A 21280-nucleotide genomic window follows, 5' to 3' on the forward strand; every position below is an offset into this window, starting at 1 on the left:
TTTTGTAAGCTGCTATTAAGGGGGAGCTTTGTATTAAATTTATGTTTGCGCTATTTTTTCAGTTATGCTTGCACTATTATCTTTACATCACTTTTTATTGTGTCTTTTTGCTTAACTTTGAATTTTAGTTATCATAATCAAAAGGGGGAGATTGTTGGTGCGGGAAGCATCCGATGATCGAACCCAAGTTTTGATAATGACAAAGGATTCAAAGTTAAGATTATGTGTTATCTAACATGTGTGAATGAGGTTTTTCAGGAAAGTCATAACTGCGATTAGGCAGGAGGAAAACCCTAGGGGGTGGTAACCCTAGGTAAAAGAAACTCCTAAGGGGCAGTAACCTTAGGTCTTAGGGGGTGGTAACCCTAAGTGGAGGAAATCCTAAGGGGGTAACCTTAGATCCTAGGGAGTGGTAACTCTAGGTGGTGAAAACCCCTAGGGGGTGGTAACCCTAGACAGAAAGTCCAGTAGATTTGGAGGATCAGATTGCATCATGTATGCTCTCCTGAGTGGAGTAGATAAGGACGCGTTCCCTGGAAGAGGGAACAGTAGCCGTCGGTTCGACCTAGGGTTTTCGGTCAGAAATCCGAAGTCAAAATCGGACAGTCCATGACTATCATACTTCCATATTATTATGTTTATTGTGTGTGCTAACTTTGTTTTGCAGGATATGTGGTTGGTTTGTGGACTAACATGTTTTACAGGGACAAAGGAGCAAGATTAGCCTCGGATGAACAGTACCCGAGACATCCTCGTGGAGCTTGAGGTGCCTCGGGTGCAAAAGAGAAGAGTTTGCGCACAGCGGAGCTAGAGGCGCCCTCGTGGTAGCTTGAGGCGCCTCGGACAACATTGGAGGCGTCTTCAAGGCTTATGGAGACACCTTCAACAGGATAGACGAAGACTTCTTCTCAGCTTATTTACGCACAACTGACTCGGCGATTGGAGGCGCCCTCAAGGGGGTTTGAGGCGCCTCCAACAGTCCTTATAAGGGGTCTCGACCAGCAGCCTTGGATCAACAATTCTCAAGTGTTCTGACTCCTGTATGTTGCTAACAAGGCGACCCAGAAGTGTTGTTACAAGTCCATGACGACCCGGAGCTTTAATTTCTTAATTTAGTTGTCAGTATTGTTTATTTTACAGTTGTACTTATTTCATAATTGTACTCTTTCGTGATATTATAGTGATTGCCTAAAATAAACGCTCATCGAGCGTGAGCCTTGGAGTAGGAGTCGCCCAAGGCTCCGAACCAAGTAAAACACTTGGGTCCTTCTGTGTATGTATTTTGTTTTATTCCGCTGCGTTACTCGTCGAGTTTTTCGATTATGTCAAGTGAAAGCTACGAGCGCAATTCACCTCCTTTCTAGCGTTTCTCGATCCAATAGGGATGTCATTGTCGACACAATTATCCTCAATCATGTGCTTGATGGTCTACGACTCCATCGCCACCTCCTCCTCCTCCAACTTAAACACCTTACCATATGACTTTCTCAGCGTGATCATCTTTGTCGTGCCTTTCACTATCCAAGAACAAAATCACATGAGAAAATTGAGGGAAGAAGAGATTAAGAAAGGGAAAACAAGAGCTAAGAAAGTCGGGGCATAGATGGGGTGGGGGGAGTAGAATGTGAAGACGTTTGGGTTTACTAGCGATTTCGGTTGAGATCTCCTTTGCCATTATGATCGTCAGAGTTCACCACAAGAGAAAATGCAAGTTATTTTTATAATTTTATATATTTAATCTTCGTTACACTCCCTATTAACCTCACCCAATATAAATATTTTATTTCCTTTTCTTTTTCTACAGTTAATGAACTTTCTTCACTCCATCCAAATAGAGGCTTAGATGACTTTGTCCTTTTGCCCCTTGGCCTAGTTTAGCAATAGCTGTTCCCATGAAATGATAAGTTGACATTTAGATGTGGTGTTGTTACAACATGTAGATTGATCCCCTTTATTGCAATAGTATTAGCAATAGTTTTCGACTGTTGTAAGTTCTTACTTGGTACTTACTCGCCACTAAAACACTACTTCGTGTCCAATTTACATGTGTTAAATATGTCACAAGTGTTTATCTTGAATTAAAATCGAACTCTCCATAAAATTTATAATTATGTTACTTAAAGCTTCCTTGTGTAACTTTATATTTATTTGGCTCAATCACGTTAACCCAACGGGCTACGTCAAGCAAGTTTAATGAATTGGCTAGGGCAAGTGAGCTCAATAGTCTCAAGGAACCAATCTAGCCAATTGGGCTAGGCAAGTTGATTGAGTCATGGGGCAATTGGGTGTGAAGAATGGACCGATTGACTTAAGAGGATCATACATGTTACCCGGGCAAGTTGGTGGGTGACCTAGTCTGGCCACCTGAGTTAATATTGGCAGAGTTGGGACGTGGTGGCTAAGTGTGTTAGTCAAGTGCACAATTGAGTTGGTTAGGTTAGCCAAGTTGAGAAGTGATCAAGTCGATCACGTAGATAAGCCAATCAAGTTGATCATGGTTTCGTCTGAAACCAAACCGATCAAATAGATCATGCAAGTAAAATGAATCAAATAATTATGTCAGACCAACTTAGATATTGTCTATTACAACAAACCATGTGTTTCAGACTTAGTTGGAATCACCCCAACGCCAGAAATACTCGTTATGTGATACTATAAACAACACAACCAAACTATGAACGTAAATAGTACAGCAAAGGAATCACGACAAAGATATGAACTATTACCAATGAATTAAACAGGCAAAAAAACATTACAATACATAAAAGATCATACATGTAACCAATAGAGCAACCTGAAGTTATTCAATAAATTCAATGACAATACACATGAATGCAACGGTGTAATGGATGAAATTACGGAGCAATATATGACAATTACCTGTAGCAGAGCAATAACACAATATAACTTCTACAATTGCTCCAAGGGAGGGTGACCAACAGCAGTCCAACTCCGAAGATACAAAATAACTAAGGCAAAATCCCCATAAGGAAAGCAAAATATCCCCGAAAGGAAGATGGCCAAATACTCCGACACTGTAAGTATTTGGAACTCGATCGAAAATGTGGAACATGCTCCAGAAACCAGGAGACTATAAATTATAGACTTGCTTGTATGCAGCAAAAGGATGGCTTTGGAATAATGCAATGGAAATTTGACTACAAAAGTCTCTGGATACGCCCTATTTATAGGCCCCTATGGATTTTCCACAATATCTTCAGCTCTCCTGCATGATAGGCGTAGTTGAATCATTTGCAATGCAATTTCACAATGAAATGGGAAGAAACCAATACATGATGCTCATGTCTATATTAGAAATGGCTGTGTGACTCTGCCCATAAAAAAATCCTGTGCAAACTGCTGACGACTGACACATGTATGAAACCCCAGACCAGACTTGACCTGACAACTATGCATATGCAGACTCATAAAACACCATACTTTATGATTAAACAGAGACCGCGCGACTAATGGCCATCTTAGCCCATTCAGCAGACTCTTTTATGGATGGATCATCTGAGGATAAACATTCTTCCAGGAACTCTTTACTGGCAACAGACTGGTTCATCCATGTACTAGCATGGCTGCCAAGGGTGTCAGCTAAATCACCTAAGACGCCAACTGCAGTCTTCATAACAGCATCATCCCTAATAAAAGAGGAATATAACAACTAAGTCAGCAAGAAGAAAGATGAATCACTCAAATTCATTAGAACATATCGAAAACATAGCATGAGCACATACATGTCCTTTTCGTTGTATAGAGTATCAAGAAATTGAAGGATGTGAGGTGCATAAGGCATTAGGAGCTGTGTCTTTGGACAGTTTTTAAAACCTTGCAATATACCAGAGTATGCTTCCAGGATCCCATTTCTAAGTTGATTGGCATATTCCAGCATTTCATCATCAGTTGCAACAGCATGCGAAGACAGTTCTGCTGCACTCTGTAGCATGGGCATGGCATAGATCAAATATTTCTCAAAGTTTTCCCCAATTGCCAATGCAATATCTCCCAGGCAAGAAAATATTGGGGGCTTAACAGATCTGTGCAATTGATTACTGGAGAGATTCTTCAGTAATTGTGTCATGATTCCATCACAAATGGGTAGTATCTTATCCTCCAATGCTCTGCATAGATCTCCAACCACTCCTACAGTGATGGCACATACCTGATACTCCTGAAAATTTTGAAGACCCATTTCCAAATATGGATAAAATCCTTGCATGTACTTTATGAAATTTCCCCCAACAGCATATGCAAGGGCACCAATTGCAAGCATGGCTTCTTCGTGCACTGTGGCATTTCGGCAAGCAAATACCCTGAGAAAAAGTTCCATTATCTGGTCAGCATACTGCATAAAACCATACTTTGTTGTCTCGGATGCTCCCAACTTCTGGATGATAACCTGCAAGCAGCCACAAAGAAGGCCCTGCAGTTCATTCTGCTTCTCTCTCTCATCTGATGACAGCTTCTGGGCCTCAAGAGTCTTGTGGAGCTCCATCATTATAACTGGGAGCAACTGAGTCACAATTGGGGCTGTCTCATCAGTTGACGTTCTCACAACCTCATTCAGTGACTCATAAGCTGCTGTCCTCAAGCGGGATTCCCCAGCATCGTCCCTGTGTGTGACATTAAGGAGAGACTGAATGATCTCTTGAAAGAAAGGGGACAGTGGTGATCCTGAACTATCTTCATAACCTTGGGCAAGAAAGTAAAGAGCACCACAGGCTTTTTCAGCAACATTGGGAACATCTTTCATGCTCTGAAGGAGGACGGTAAGTATCTGCTGGCAATTCTCATTAGTTATGACAGAAGTCTCTAAAGTGGATCCATGGAGAAATTCAAATATTCTTCCTAATGTCCAAGCGGTAGTGTCCTTGACATGATTATTTGGATCTTTCATCAAGGCAGTGAGCATAAAGTTTAAAGCAACATTGACAACAGGAATGAGCTTGTCTGGTGATGGACCCTCCAGAATTGAACCAAATGCATAAGTGGCAGCCTCTCTCTGCCTCCAGTCTGGTTTTGTGATGTTTTCCTGAATGAATGGCATCACAAGAGGCACGATGTCATCCCCAACTGTGCGTGCAACCAAACCCAAACAAGTTCCTCCTGCCATTGCAAGGTTCCAAGCACCTTCATCCTGGTCTTGATCCTCTTCTTGCTTAAGAAGTGTCTCTAATAACATGGGAACCAAAGCAGGCAGAGCTTGCTTGATAAAATAATAGCAAGGCACATCAGAATCAGCTGTGAAATCACCCCCATATTCATCTAAGATGTCAATTTCTTCATCGCAGATTGAACTCCAAAACTCTATCGCTTGCAGAGCGACAGGCTCCTCATCTTCTCTCACAGCTTTTGCAGTGATATTGAATATGTCCTGCATATATGATGCAAGCTTGTCATAATAGGTAGATGAGATAGCTACTAAACACTCAAATGCAGCTTGCCGGATCTTCTCATCTGGAGACAAAGTGGCTTCACAGACCACTCTCATAATATAATCACGTTCCATGTCATTTGAAAAATTTGCTTGTGCAAACCCCAAAGCATTATACAATGCTCTTGTAGCAGCAACCCTGACATCTGTATTTCCCTCTGAAGCATTCATTCCCTGTACTACAGCCGTAAGTATCTTGTTGACCTGGTCTTGATCAACCACTTGTGGAGAAACTTCCTCACATATATAGCCAAGAGTTTCCAGCGTAGCCTGCTTAACATGTGGCTGGAGCTGATGTATGTTTGAGAGTAGAGACGCTATTAGTTCAGTCCATTGTTTCTGAGGTAGTTCAATACCAGCAATCTTAGCAATAACTTGGGAAGCAGTAGATCTAGCATCAGGTACTGGCGAAGAAATGGTCTGCAGCAAGCAAGATTTAATCTGGGATTTGACAGACACATCTAAAGACAACCATCTCTGAACAAGCTCAGCTTTCCTAAGTTGTTCTTTTGCATCCAAAGCATTTTTAAGTATCAAGCCTGCCAACTTGCGGCTATCAACAGGCTTCTCATTGTTGGCTAACTCATTAGAAAGAGATAGCAAAAAAGCAGGAAGGTTTTGTTCCTGGAACTGTTTCAGACTTTCTTCTGCATGTTTCCGAACAGTACCGTCCACTGCTTGTGCATTTAAGAGAATCTGAGTGATCTCCATTGAACCTCTGTAAATGGTTGCAATAAACAGACAGTTAACGAGTTACAAGGACAGCATTTTCATACAAAATTAGAGCACAAATAAAATCATGTAATATTTTACATCAGATATCCTATATAAATCTCAAAATTCATGCAAAGAAATATACAAAGATTGTTCACACAAGTAGCCCCGCATTCAATTTCACATGGACATTAATCCTACAAATGAATTTTCTGTAAAATGCTCTCGCCCTTCATTCAAAGGTTTTGTGACTTATCTGCACAAACTGACTTATGAGCAAGTGTGAGAGAGGTAGAGATTAAATCTAGCACATTGAACCAAAGATGTCAAAAAATGCTTATAGCTCAATGTGATAAGCTCAAAATCAGGGAAAAAGAAATTCTACCACATTGAAGGTGTAGATAGGGCACAAAAATACTTGATTGAATTTGTCACAACTCAAGTCATAGCAAATAGCCTTGATCAATATGAATTGAATAAAATTGAATAGTGCTAAATGGAAAAAGATAATTTTGTAGATAACAACAAAAATGGAAATTGAACTATAACATGACAGTTTCAAAAAAGAAATAAAAGCTTCAAAAATCAAATCATGCTCTATTGGGCAAAGTTTAATACTACCATCTCAATCTACACTAGATCATGATGAAAATTTAAAAGTCATCAAGAAAATCTCTACAACAACAATAAATTATTTGAGTCCAAACTATTTATATGGATCTTTTCACTCCGTTGAACTCTCTGAAAATCTATAGCATTTGAGTAATCAATTCTCTTAAAATACTTTTGCTTAAGTTAACCAAAATTTTCTTAGACTATCCCAATCTGTCACACCACCTAATCTGGTGGATTCAACTTATTTAGCTATAAAATCTAGTGATTGTCTTTGACCATATTCATATCACCTAAACTTTTTTTTTTTTTTTTTATCACCTATTAGAACTAGCATACCATCTTCATTATAGAGAGCATTACATCCTACCATCTAAAATTCATAAGAGGAGAAATCTAAAGACTGTCTGCCATTAACCCTACCATTCAGTTCCTGCATAAGAACATCAGTTGCATAATCCTTATAATACTAAAATTTGATAAATATACCCTTACAGAAAAGGGTGCATGCTATAATGCATGCAGTAGAGAGGTCTAGATTTGCTTAAATTAGTTGGCACAGAACCAGCAACATCATCAAGAATTTGATTGCTATTTGATTTATAGCTCAAAATATGATCAATATTGGATGAAGATTCATCCTGATGAAGTAAGCCAGGTAGAAAGAACAAAAGTTTATGATTCTTGTTGTACTCATTCTCAACTATGACATACTCAAATTCCCTCAAACAAACAAATGAGTGGCATATGGCACCAGTAACAAGGTAGACAGCTATGAAAAGAAAAATCAAAGTATGATGACAAAATTCAGCACTGTTGAGCAAGATGATTCATCGCATTCACATGAAAGTCAGATCTCTGAAAATCAGAACCCATTCAATTTAATATAATTCAATGCTCTTATCTTTACACAATCTTGATGAATGCGAAATTCATAACTTAAGAAGTCAAATTCTCTTCAGATAAGCAAAATTCATGATCCTATCCTTAATCATTGACATACACCACAAATCATCTAAAAGAGAGAGAGCGCATTTCCCAGATTCAGATCTCACTGGAGAGAATACTTCAAAATTACTACACCCATAGCCATGCCAACCATTCATATCCTATCTTAAGCAAACACAACATAAAACGGTAAGAAACATTTTGAATCAATTAATATGAATTACATAAACAAAGAAAAGATTATCAATTTAATTTACAGAGCACAAAACCATACAGATCTAATTGTCCATAAGAAGAAATTGATGAAATATCGATCCAGTGAAATATTACCCAATACATCATCAAAAAGTCTAGTAAACTATGACTCAGCTGGTGAAGTACCCAAAATATCAACTTTAGGTCCAAACAAGCGAAACCTAACCATAATCACATCAAACAATAAAATTCAAACATCAAATCTGCCAAATTGCTTGCAACAACACAGCATAAATCCGCTAAAACCAGATAAACTTATGTAGAAACGTCAGCTCCTGGAACTACGATCTGGATCTGAAAAATAGAATCGACGGGAAAAGAAAATTTACTTCGTCACTTCCAGAGGCGGCGACGGCAGAAGAATCCCCCAACTTGGCTGTGATGGAGGAGGAAAGTCTTTGAGATCACTTACGTCCTTTTCTGGAAGGGATCAGCACCTCCCGTTCGGACTCGGAATGGAAGGCGGCGGAGTGGGCTGGCCGCGGCGTAGTTGCGGGTGGGGAAACCCTAGGAAAAGGGGGGAAGGAAAAGCGATCTACACCACCCCCAATTGCGAAGCTGGAATTTTCGATAACTTTCCTTTTCCCCCCACTTTGTTTTAACAGTTTACAACAAATAATGGGAGACAAATCACAAAAAACACCTTAGATTTCTATTACAAGACGAAGCATCTTTTCTTCCCCAAATTATCAGAAGTTCGAACCCTGATGAACTCAACCAGTTATTTAGTTAGTGTTTATGAGAAAAGTTTATCAAATATTTATAAAAGAATATTTTTTAAAATTTATCCAAGTTTTAATTATATCTTATTTTTATATTTTATTTGAAAACATAAAATTTGACATTCATAAATCTATTATAATTTTAAATTATCCGTTATATATTTTAATTGAGGAGATATAATCTGAATTGGATTGATCTAAGTAATCAATCTAATTGGATTGATCTAATCTGTCAAACCAGTCCAACAAGAGGGAACCACCAAATCTAACCTATTAAAGACATCAAATCAATTGAATTGGTCAAAGTCAAACAAACATATCAAACGAATATCAGTAAAAGAGACTATTTATATAGAATTCTTTTTAATTATAAAAATTATTCCTTTAACATTTATTTTAATTAAATAAAACAATTCAATAAACCAATTCAAAAAAAAAATGAAATATCCATATTCCTGTTTATTTTATTTCATGCGAATAATTATGCAACATAATAACCAGATACTCGTCCCGCAAAGCAGGACCCAGACTTGTTATTGCTGCTTGATCCCTATTCAGTTTTGCACTTCCAAATGAAAGTGTTCCAAGTTTTTTTCTTGTAGAATAATCTTCACCAAATAAAAAGTCTGCATCAATGAATATGCATGCTGAAAGGATTGCATCAACAATGACAAGAACTTACTCAAATCCTTGCTTAGCAAGCTCAAACATGAGAAAGATAACACAATAAGTTTCTGAATGAATACTGCATAAATAAATAGTCACAGTAAGGGGAACAGGAGGCAAATCTAATGTTCATTCTACCACATTCATTAAGCTAATGAACATAATCACAATGAGTACTTTACTATTTACACATTGACTAGTACATCAACAACAAACCATACATTGAGACGTGTAGCAATTAATCTCAGCGCAAAAAATAAGCATTATGTGATTCTAGGAACAAAGAAAGGAGATGAACTAGTACCATGAATTACATAGGCAACAGATTAAAGTATATAAAAAAACCTTACAATGAACTTCAAAACCCGACCACTATAAAGGTAATTCAATAAATGGGAAAACAGGTGAAATTAACGAAATCACTGAGCAATAAGTGACAATTTTGTGTGACCGAGCAATAACATGATATAAATTCTACAATTGCTCCAAGGGAGGACGACCAATAGTATTCATCTCCAAAGATACAAAATAACTAAGACAAAATTCCCAAAAGGAAATCAAAATTCCTAAAAAGGAAAATTAGCAAATGCTCTGACAGTTGCAGTACTCAGTATCTAACTGAATATGTAAAAATATGCTTCATAGACCAAGAGAATACAAATTATAGACTTGCTTATGCTGCAAAATGATGGCACTGGGATAATGCAATGACAATTTAATCCCGATCCTTAATACAACCTATCTGTAGCCCCTTATGGATTTTCCACAAGAGGTTCAGCTTTCCTGCATGATAGGCGTAGTTGGATCATTTGCAGTGCAAGTTCCCATTGAAATGGGAAGAAACCAATACATGATGCTCATGTCTATATAAGAAAATAGCCCGCGCGACTCTGCCCATAAAAAATCCTGTGTGCAAACTGGTGACAACTGAAACATGTATGCAACCCCAGACCAGACTTGACAACTATGCATATGCAGACTCATAAAACACCATTCTTTACGATTAAAGAGAGACCACCCGACTAATGGCCATCTTAGCCCATTCAGCAGACTCTTTTATGGATGGATCATCTGAGGATAAGCATTCTTCCAGGAACTCTTTGCTTGCAACAGACTGGTTCATCAATGTACTAGCATGGCTGCCGAGGGTGTCAGCTAAATCCCCTAGGACGCCTACCGCAGTCTTCATAACAACATCATCCCTAATAAAACAGGAAAAAAATAACTAACTCAGCAAGAAGAAAGATTAATCACTCAAATTCGTTAGAACATATCAAAATCATAGCATGAGCACATACATGTCCTTTTCGTTGTATAGTGCATCAATAAATTGAAGGATGTGAGGTGCATAAGGCATTAGGAGCTGGGACTTTGGACAGTTTTTAAAACCTTGCAATATACCAGAGTATGCTTCCAGGATCCCATTCCTAAGTTGATTGGCATATTCCAGCATTTCGTCATCAGTTGCAACAGTATGTGAAGACAGTTCTGCTGCACTCTGTAGCATAGGCATGGCATAGATTAAATATTTCTCAAAATTTTCCCCAATTGCTAGTGCAATATCTCCCAGGCAAGAAAATATTGGGGGTTTAACAGATCTGTGCAACTGACTACTGGAGAGATTCTTCAGTAACTGTGTCATGATTCCATCACAAATGGGTAGTATCTTATCCTCCAATGCTCTGCATAGATCTCCAACCACTCCAACAGTGATAGCACATACCTGATACTCCTGAAAATTTTGAAGACCCATTTCCAAATATGGATAAAATCCTTGCATGTACTTTATGAAATTTCCCCCAACAGCATATGCAAGGGCACCAATTGCAAGCATGGCTTCTTCGTGCACTGTGGCATTCCGGCAAGCAAATACTCTGAGAAAAAGTTCCATTATCTGGTCAACATACTGCATAAAACCATACTTTGTTGTCTCAGATGCTCCCAACTTCTGGATGATAACCTGTAAACACCCGCAAAGAAGGCCCTGCAGTTCATTCTGCTTCTCTCTCTCATCTGATGACAGCTTCTGGCCCTCAAGCGTTTTGTGGAGCTCCATCATTATAACTGGGAGCAACTGAGTCACAATTGGGGCTATCTCATCGGTTGACGTTCTCACAACCTCATTCAGTGTCTCATAAGCTGCTGTCCTCAAGCGGGATTCCCCAGCATCGTCCCTGTGTGTGACATTAAGGAGAGACTGAATGATCTCTTGGAAGAAAGGGGACAGTGGTGATCCTGAACTATCTTCATAACCTTGGGCAAGAAAGTAAAGAGCACCACAGGCTTTTTCAGCAACATTAGGAACATCTTTCATGCTCTGAAGGAGGACAGTAAGTATCTGCTGGCAATTCACATGAGTTATGACAGAAACCTCCAACATAGATCCATGGAGAAACTCAAATATTCTTCCCAGTGTCCAAGCGGTAGTGTCCTTGACATGATTATTTGGATCTTCCGTCAAGGCAGTGAGCATAAAGTTTAAAGCAGTATCGACGACAGGGATGAGCTTGTCCGATGATGGACCCTCCAGAATTGAACCAAATGCATAAGTGGCAGCCTCTCTCTGCCTCCAGTCTGGTTTTGTGATGTTTTCCTGAATGAATGGCATCACAAGAGGCACGATGTCATCCCCAACTGTGCGTGTAACCAAACCCAAACAAGTTCCTCCTGCCATCGCAAGGTTCCAAGCACCTTCATCCTGGTCTTGATCCTCTTCTTGCTTAAGAAGTGTCTCTAATAACATGGGAACCAAAGCAGGCAGAGCTTGCTTAATAAAATAATAGCAAGGCACTTCAGAATCAGCAGAGTACCCATATTCATCCAAGATGTCGATTTCCTCATCACAGATTGAACTCCAAAATTCTATAGCCTGCAGAGCAACAGGCTCCTCATCTTCTCTCACAGCTTTTGCAGTGATATTGAATATGTCCTGCATATATGATGCAAGCTTGTCATAGTAGGTAGATGAGATAGCTACTAAACACTCAAATGCAGCTTGCCGGATCTTCTCAACTGGAGACAAAGTGGCTTCACAGACCACTCTCATAATATAATCACGTTCCATGTCATTTGAAAAATTTGTTTGTGCAAAACCCAAAGCATTATACAATGCTCTTGTCGCAGCAACCCTGACATCTGTACTTCCCTCTGAAGCATTCATTCCCTGTACTACAGCCGTAAGTATCTTGTTGACCTGGTCTTGATCAACCACTTGTGGAGAAACTTCCTCACATATATAGCCAAGAGTTTCCAGTGTAGCCTGCTTAACATGCGACTGGAGCTGATGTATGTTTGAGAGTAGAGACGCTATAAGTTCAGTCCATTGTTTCTGAGGTAGTTCAATACCAGCAATCTTAGCAATAACTTGGGAAGCAGTAGACCTAGCATCAGGCACTGGAGATGAAAGAGTGTGCAGCAAGCAAGATTTAACCTGGGATTTGATAGTCACATCTAAAGACAACCATCTCTGAACAAGCTCAGCTTTCCTCAGTTGTTCTTTTGCGTCCAAAGCATTTTTAAGTATTAAGCCTGCCAACTTTCGGCTATCAACAGGCTTCTCATTGTTGGCTAACTCGTTAGAAAGAGATAGCAAAAAAGCAGGAAGGTTTTGTTCCTGGAACTGTTTCAGACTTTCTTCTGCATGTTTCCGAACAGTAGCATCCACTGCTTGTGCATTCAAGAGAATCTGAGTGACCTCCATTGAACCTCTGAAAATGATAGTAAGAAACAAAAAATAAAAATAAGTAAAATACAGCATTATTTACCAAAGTAGGGTCATCTATTGTTTTATAAGAACTATCTAACTATTCATGAAAAGAAATATACAAAGATTGATCCAAAAAAATCACCCCTCCATATTTTTCCCACAACGACATTAATTGCACAAATATTATTTTTACATAAAATCTCGTAATATGATGATTTGTGACCATATCTGTACAACCAGACATATAAGGTAGAGAAAAGAGAGAGAGGAAGAGAGATAGAAAATCCAGCACACTGAAGCCAATGTCAAAGAATCTGCTTTGCTCAAAACGATGCTCAAATCAGGTAAGAAGAAAATTCTATCACATTGAGCATGTAGACAGGGCATAAAAATAATTGTCAATTAAATTTGCCTCAAATCAAGACATAACAAATGCCTCAATCAAACAAAATTGAATTACAACTCTAATTGGAAAACTTTGACAGTACTATCTCCATCTACATTAAATCATGATGATGTAAAAATCACCAAAAGAGTTTTACAGCCTACAACATCCATAAGTCATGTTAGTCCCAGTTACTTGACGCCAGCTATATGGATCTTTTCACTCAACTGAGCTCTATGGAATGCTATATCACTTGAATTACTCAGTATTCTTAAAATACCTTTACTTCCATTTACCAAAATTTCCCATGACCTATATCTACCACTCAAACAAACATTTCTGATCAATTCACCTTGCTAACTACAGCTAGTGATTGTATTTAAAAAATATTCATATCACCTATTTTCTCTCACTTCATCATCTAACAAAAAATTATAAATAAACTATAGAAATCAACACATCCTGCCATCTTAAATTCGTAAGTGGAAAACATATCTAAAGATTGTCAACACAAGTAAGACTACCATTCAATTTTTGCATAAGGGCATCATTGCAATCCTTATAATATAAATTTGTGAAAGATACCTATATAGACAAGGGAGAATGCTACAGTTCACATCGTAAAGAAATCTCGATCCACCTAAATTAGTTAATATAGAAGCAGCAACCTCTCAAGAATTTTGTTGCTAGTTGACTTACAGCTCAACATGCGGTCAATGAAGGATGAAGATTTATCCTGCTGCAGTGAGGAAAGTAGATAGGAAGGTTATGAATCTTGCTTGAAATTTTTTCAACTCTGGCATACCTAGATTCTCTCAAACAAGTAAATAATTGGCAGACTACACTAGTTTTAAATAAACACAAAAAACATATGCAGCTATAAAAATGAATATCGAAGTACAACGGAGAAATTCAGGAGTCTCGAGCAAGACAATTCATCACATGTTAACAACTTTACAATAGCTAATCAGATCTTTGAAAATCAGATCCCATTCAATTTGACATAATTCAGGAGTCTTATGTTTGTCTACATTAGATCTTGACGAATGGGAAAATTTAGAACTTAAAAAGTCAAATTTTGTTCAGATAAGCATAATTCATGATCCTCTCCTCAAATCCTAGATATGCACCAAAGATCGTCTAAATGAGAGATTGAATTCCACGGGTTCAGATCTCATTCTAAAGTATAATTCAAAATTGCACCCACAGTGATGCCAATCATTCATATCCTTTACTAAGCAAACACAAATAAAACGATCAGAAACATTTTGAATCAGTTAATACAAATTACATGAAGATCAGAGCGCATAATTCACTCCACAGTGATGGCAATCGTTCATATCCTATACTATGCAAGCACAAAAGGAAACGGCGATAAGCATTTTGAAACAATTAATGCAAATTACATGAAAAAAGTAAACATTTTAAGGCTAATTTATAGTGCAAAAAAAGATCAGCAGACCTAATTGAATATTAAAGATATTGATCACAGATCGATCAAGTAAAATACTACCCAGTAAATGGTCGAAAAGAATAGTAAACGATAAATCAGCTGGTGAAGTACCCAAAAGCTGAAGTCCGTTCAAACAAGTTAAATCTGACCATAGTCACATGAACAACAAAATCTCCGATCACAAATCCGCAAAACACAGCATAAATCCGCTAAAAGCAGATAAACTTTGATACGCACGTCAGCTCTCGGGAAAAAAAAAACTGGAACTGAAAAATAAAATCGATAAAAACGACGAACTTACTTCGTCACTTCCAGAGGCGGCGACGGCAGAACGCCAAACTTGGACGAGACAGAGAAGGCAAAAGGAGTCTTTGGATCACTTACGTCCTTCCGAGGAAGGAGGAGATCAGCACCTGGAGATCTCGAAACCGATCGGAAATGGATGGCGGCGGAGCGGGTAGGCCGCGTCGTAGCGGCGGGTTGGGGAAACCCTAGGAAACGAGGGGGGCACTGGAAAAGCGAAGGAGGAAACTTGTGTGCACGCTGACGCCGCTCGCCGCTGCTTGCGAAGCAGGAGTTTTTAGTAATTTGCCCTCTTTTCACATTTACAAATTATAATGGGAAGCAAATCAGAAAGACACCTCCATTTTTTTAATTATTACAAAACAGCATTATAAATTTGTTGTTCTGCCCAATATGCCCTTCAAGTCTGTCATTATGAACCTGTTGTTTGGACTCACCCATTTAAAATATTAGTCCTAGTATTATCAATTTTAATTTGTAGATTCTAAATTCCTAATTATTTAATAAAAAAAATTAATAATATATTGTATGTTAAATTTTGAAAAAAATTTAATAATACACTCAGTTGAGTTTTAAATTCTATATCCTTAATTGATATACAAATTATTAATAAATTTTAAAATTATTTTAAATGGAAATAAAAAAATATTAATATAATTTTATTTTAGACTTTATTAAAATTAGTTAGTAAAGAATCTAGATTTTTTTAAAAAAAAAACTAGTAAGATAATGTTATGTCTTTTCCATTCGTTTGTTATTGAGAAGGGTGAAAGGTAATTTTTACTATGACAAACAAGGAGAAAATTAATAATTAAAAAAAATAACTTTTAATTATTTGTCATTATTAAACATATATGTACACCTAAGTTATAAATATATATATTTTTGTCTTGGCGAAGGGGCAAGTTAAAGAAAGGAAAAAAATGTTAAATGATTTCTTTTCCAATGCATGCATTTTTATGTTGTTTTCATGTGTTGTTGCTTTAAATGATAAAGACTTGCATGATCTTTTAATTATTTTTATTTTTTATAATTCAAATATCTAACTATTCGACTAATTTGATGGTCCAATTCCATAGATGATCATAACGTTTGGAAACTAATAGCGAGGTAGTCTTCGCAGAACCAGCCAAAAAACGAAATGTAAGTCAGCTCAGTCAGCAATCACAACATTTGAAACCACACTCTCTTTACTCGATTTAAAAAAAAAAGAAAAGGGAAAGAATATAATATGAATAATAACAATAATAATGTCAAAGAAAAAAAAAGTGGGAAGAAAAATATGAGAAGCTCGCAGTCAAATGGTTGCTTGCAACAGCCCATCTCAAGATTCCCCTGACCTTAGGTAAAAATAAATTAAAAAATCTTTTAATATATTTTTAAAAAAAATTCAAAATTTTTTCATTTGAATTTGAAATTGACCGATTTAAAAGAAAATAATTTATTTTTTAAAAAATAAAATATTAATTTTATATAAAATTTAATTTTCGTGCTAATATTTAGATATTTTTTAATATAGTTAAATTATTTAATCTTTTTAAGACATTGAACGTAAATAAAATTTTATTAATTTTAATTTTTGATTTTTTTTATAAAATATTTTACTATACGTTGTATGGATAAAAAAAAATATCCAATTCATACTATTATCGAGAAATAAATATTATCAACGAAGGAGGAAAAGAGCGTTCTTTGATAGTATCATCAGCAAGAGAGTATAAACGTACAAAATTATTGATGAGAAAGAAAAAAAAGACAGGAGAAAAGAAATAGACACAAAACATTGGTGAAAGAATAATTAGGATTTTTTAGAGATATTGAAGGAATTAGTTTTATAAGATATATAATTAAATAGAATAAAATCTTGACTAAGTACAATTATAAGGAAATAAGATTAAATAAAATAAAATCTTGACTAATTGTAATATGAGGAAATAAAGATACGTGGTGTAATGTGCAAATAGGAACAATGAATTAATTAATAAGATGCTATTAATGAGTTATCATGATATTTATTAATATTGGGACCCTAGACATAGGCCTTAAGCCGGGTCTAACTTGCAACAACAGCTGCTTTGCGAGTGAGGTCACCATATGCAAGGCCGCTTACGGCCGCGGCCTCTCACATTCACGAGCCGCTTGTGAGAGAGTATGAACAATTCATTCGCTCCAATTTGACGGATAAAAAATATTCAAAAATTAATCCACTAATGGGTTCTTAAATTGGTCTGATCATTATTTTATAATATGTAACCATCTTCTTTTTTTATGAAATAAACAGTGAGAAAAATTCATGTGAAAAAATTTCTTCAGTTTTTAATTTTCCTTGTCTTCTATATTTAGGTGTATGAAAAAGAACATAACTTTGTACATAGGAATTTATCTTTACGAAGTGAGCATCCAAACTATGAACTTAGGACCACCTATTAATCTGACTCGAGAATCTTCATTTCACCAATTAATGCAATATGGAGCCGCCAGTCATTGCAAGAAATGAATGTGACCCATTCAATCATGTTGATATTGTGATGCCTTATGAAATGGTTTGCCAAGTAGAGAAGTAACATTAAAGTGCAAAAGAAGAAACATCAGGTCATTATTAGTGTTTCTATCCACTGTACGAAAAAATATATCTTAAAGCTCAAGTCTAGATGACAATCAATCCTCAGTACAAGAGAACTACTTCAACTCTTGAAAAGAGCTTTGAATTGAGAATCAGATTGTCATCAATGCAATGGAGCTGCAGATGTTCTAAACAGCTAGACTATTGCAGTTAAAGAGTGTCTCACGAGGAGCCAAAAATTACAGGCAGATACAACCAAAATAGATTTAATAGAACATATGCAACAAGGCATTTAGTCTTTAGACAACATTCTGACAGCTCATAGATGTGTAGCTCTACATATGCATAGATTGTATATGTATCTAAATTTCAAAGAGTTGTATTGCATGACAACTACCTGAATTATTTGGATAGAGATAAATAATCGTGTGCATGATGACAACTTTGAAAATTAAAATGCAACATGACTGTAATAGTTATTGCCTGATTCAACAGGAATAAACTTGACCAAAAAAATTAAAGAGAAAGACCAATATCGATCTCCTGCTCTGCAAACAAGTGGAGAGACCAGGCAGAATAGAATTTCGAGAGCTGATGGTTAAAGGAGAAACCTTGTTGTGGATTCAGTCAATTGGTTCATGGTGTGATTGGGAAGAATGAATCTTGATGCACGAAGATTCAGAGCTGACATTGAATGAGAAGTTTTTTAATGAATCTTTATACACTATTTCGCCAATCTAACACAGAACATAGATCATTTGAGACATGGTGCTCACCTATACAGAGCTTTTCTCTTTAGCATCCGAAACAACTGGAGGTGTGCTTTTCTTTGTGTCCTTCATTTTCCTCAATGCTTCCCTCAATCCCAAAACAATAAACAAGTTTGTGAGAGTGAGCAATGACTCCGCTCCACCGTGCAACCAATCAACATTTGACAATGAAGTTCCATAATGCACCTTTGCTGATGCAAGACATTATTGGTTTTGGATCAGAACTAACTTGAATTAAATCTTGGATCAGATAGATAGAAGGAGAGTAGAGAAATTACCATATATTCCAGCGGGTACTTAATTTTTCGATGGATCATATGCATCCAACAAAGAACACAAGTCAGATGTACTAATTTTATACTCTTTGTCTTCATCTGAAGTAAAATATGATGATGATGATGATAACTCTACCAGAGCTAAGAAAATGAAGGCATAAACTAGCAAGCATATGATGCAAAGAGTATAAAAGATTCAAATTTCCACCGAAATATAATCGTGATCTACGAAGAATCCAATATGGATCAAAATAGTCTGAAATTTCACAATAATGAGGTAAAACGATTCCGTACTAGTGGCTCCAACGAAAGCGAGCAAGAAATAGAAGCCGAAAAGGGTGAGTTTGGGCGCGGTGTTGGATTTGGTGATGTAATAGAGGAAGCCCAAGTAGGGGAACAGGGATACGGCGAAGAGCTGGGAGGCGACGCTCTGGGAGTCGAGAGTGGGCGCCCATGGGTCGACCGGCAAGAGCCCGCACCGGGCACGGAAGCCGGCGGTGCTGCGGGTCACACGGCCGCCGCCAGGCCGCCGCTTATTGCAGGATAAAAGTTGATGCAGACCAGAAGAAGGTGGGCGCCGTGAGGTGGGAAGAGGCGCCGGGGCAGAGAGAAGGTTAAGGTAGCGGCCGGCGACGGCGGTAGTCATCTCGATCTGAGAAGCGTGAACGGCAAGACAAGTACTGGATTAGCTATGTTTTAATATCCACATCTTTTTCAATTTTTCATTAAAAAAATGCGTAGCGGGCATGGGCCAACCGAGCCGGTGCCCGGACCGGGTCCAGACCCGATAACGCATTTAACCACAACGTTCCTCTAATAAAACACAGTAGGGAAGAAGGATCCAGAACCCGCCAGAGAGCTCGAAAGAACGAACCGAGCGCGACGGCGGTAGTCATTTCGAAAATTGACGCAGATTGGGAGGATGATTTTTTTTTTTTTTTTTTTTTTTTTTGGTTATGATTTTCATCAAATATACTGCGCATTCATAGTGTTTTTCTTTTTAAATTTTCGCTTCCTACCACCTAAATACATTCTAAATCTTTAAAAAGTAAAATAAAACACTAGTGCTCATAGGGTGATAAGTATGTTTTTTTTTTAATGATTTTCATCAAATATACTGCACATCCATCCTTTTTTCATCTTAAATTTTGGCTTCCTCCCACCTAAATACACCCTGAATCTTAAAATAAATATTAAAAAAATGCTAAGGACATCTCCAATGATGATTTTTTTAGGATTTTTTTTTGACATCCGTGTCAAAAATCTGGCCAAAGGGTGGTCAGGTTTTTTGTTTTGTAAACTTTTGGGTTTCATAAATCATTTTTAAGAATTGATGGATCATAGTAAAAAATAATTAATAAGTTTTTAATATGATTTAATTAGTTTTTCAGAGAAAAAAAAATTGTCGAATGCTGATTTTCAAATGTTGTTTTGTTTCCAACGTTATATTTTTTTACTATTTTTTAACTGTTTTTTTCTGACGTTTTAAACTGTTTTTTCAGATGTTATTTTTTCCATTAATTTTTCTAATAAATTTTTTTTATAACAGTCACCAATGGGCTATCCACACCTGGATTACTAAACAAACCTCATTTTCTTAATACACCCATCAAACAATTGTTTTCTCGCAATTCTTTCTAAATACATCCTATAAAATTTCTATTTTATCCTTTCTAAAAACTATAAAAACGAAAGCATCATCTTCCTCAACTGCTCATACCAGTACCATTTTCGCCGTCACTGGGATTCAAGAATCGAAGAGTCTCTCCCTCTCATCTCTTTACTTGGACAACTCGATTTTCAGCATCATCAAACAATTTTAATGTTCATTCAAATCATTACATTATTTTTGTTAGATTTTGTGTTTAGGTTTCAAGTTTTCATGAAAATCTCTCAAATTTAAGTCGTGCATCATTTTTTCCTGGTTTGTCGAAACATTGCTGCTTGTTGGTTACAATATGCCAAACGCACCAGATTTGTTCGGTCATGGTCTACCGAATATAACTTAGATCAAAGACCGCCACACGAAACACTTAACATTCGGCCTCCAGCAACTGAACGAATCACGAGTATACAAATATATAATTATACTATGTGAAAAAACGGGAAAAAAAAAAAACTTGCATTGCTCACGGGAATTGAATCTTCATAGTCCATCATGTTTGATTTGCTACAAAACCAAAGTTTTTGGATACGTTAGATTGTTAGGGTTAGATAGAGAGACAACGAGAGAGAAAAGAGATGGGCGGAGGAAAGAGAAAGAGGGGAGGGAGATGTACATTTTATAAAAAGGGTATTTTTATACTTTCACCTAAAGGTATTTTTGAGAGAGAAATGTTGGGGTGTGTTTAGTGAATGTTGGAGTGTGGATAGCCCCATCTTTTTAGATTATATATATCTATCCTCTCTTTTAAATTTTACACATTCATCCTACACCTAAAAGTCATTTTATTCTTATTTTTTATAAT

At 37.0% G+C, this 21280-nt stretch overlaps 3 protein-coding genes across 8 annotated transcripts; all 3 read right to left on the reverse strand.

Moving 5' to 3' along the window:
• Positions 1-2709: 2709 nt before the first annotated feature.
• Positions 2710-8544, reverse strand: LOC121970804 (importin subunit beta-1-like). Of its 2 annotated transcripts, XM_042521780.1 has the most exons (4): positions 8299-8544; positions 3744-6158; positions 3442-3647; positions 2710-3226 (listed from the first exon to the last, which is right to left on the reverse strand). In XM_042521780.1, exons 2-3 carry the CDS (start codon positions 6149-6151, stop codon positions 3449-3451), a joined length of 2607 nt encoding a protein of 868 aa, XP_042377714.1. In that variant the 5' UTR covers positions 6152-6158; positions 8299-8544; the 3' UTR covers positions 2710-3226; positions 3442-3448. The 2 variants fall into 2 exon arrangements, with proteins under 2 accessions (XP_042377714.1, XP_042377706.1); XM_042521772.1 differs by having other exon boundaries at positions 2710-3647.
• A 1223-nt stretch (positions 8545-9767) lies between these two features.
• On the reverse strand, positions 9768-15482 carry LOC121970818 (importin subunit beta-1-like). Of its 5 annotated transcripts, none has more exons than XM_042521807.1 (4): positions 15203-15482; positions 14148-14187; positions 10656-13064; positions 9768-10559 (listed from the first exon to the last, which is right to left on the reverse strand). In XM_042521807.1, exons 3-4 carry the CDS (start codon positions 13055-13057, stop codon positions 10361-10363), a joined length of 2601 nt encoding a protein of 866 aa, XP_042377741.1. In that variant the 5' UTR covers positions 13058-13064; positions 14148-14187; positions 15203-15482; the 3' UTR covers positions 9768-10360. The 5 variants fall into 5 exon arrangements, with proteins under 5 accessions (XP_042377741.1, XP_042377733.1, XP_042377758.1 ...); XM_042521799.1 differs by having other exon boundaries at positions 14034-14187; XM_042521824.1 differs by having other exon boundaries at positions 14148-14253.
• A 2535-nt stretch (positions 15483-18017) lies between these two features.
• LOC121970843 lies at positions 18018-19505 on the reverse strand. Its single transcript, XM_042521838.1, has 4 exons — positions 19107-19505; positions 18816-18833; positions 18544-18728; positions 18018-18451 (listed from the first exon to the last, which is right to left on the reverse strand). The coding sequence occupies exons 1-3, from the start codon at positions 19456-19458 to the stop codon at positions 18544-18546; spliced, it is 555 nt and encodes a 184-aa protein (XP_042377772.1). The 5' UTR covers positions 19459-19505; the 3' UTR covers positions 18018-18451.
• Between the last annotated feature and the right edge of the window lie 1775 nt (positions 19506-21280).

The sequence above is a fragment of the Zingiber officinale genome, chromosome 1B (assembly GCF_018446385.1).
Source record: "Zingiber officinale cultivar Zhangliang chromosome 1B, Zo_v1.1, whole genome shotgun sequence".
In the NCBI taxonomy this organism is placed as follows: domain Eukaryota; kingdom Viridiplantae; phylum Streptophyta; class Magnoliopsida; order Zingiberales; family Zingiberaceae; genus Zingiber; species Zingiber officinale.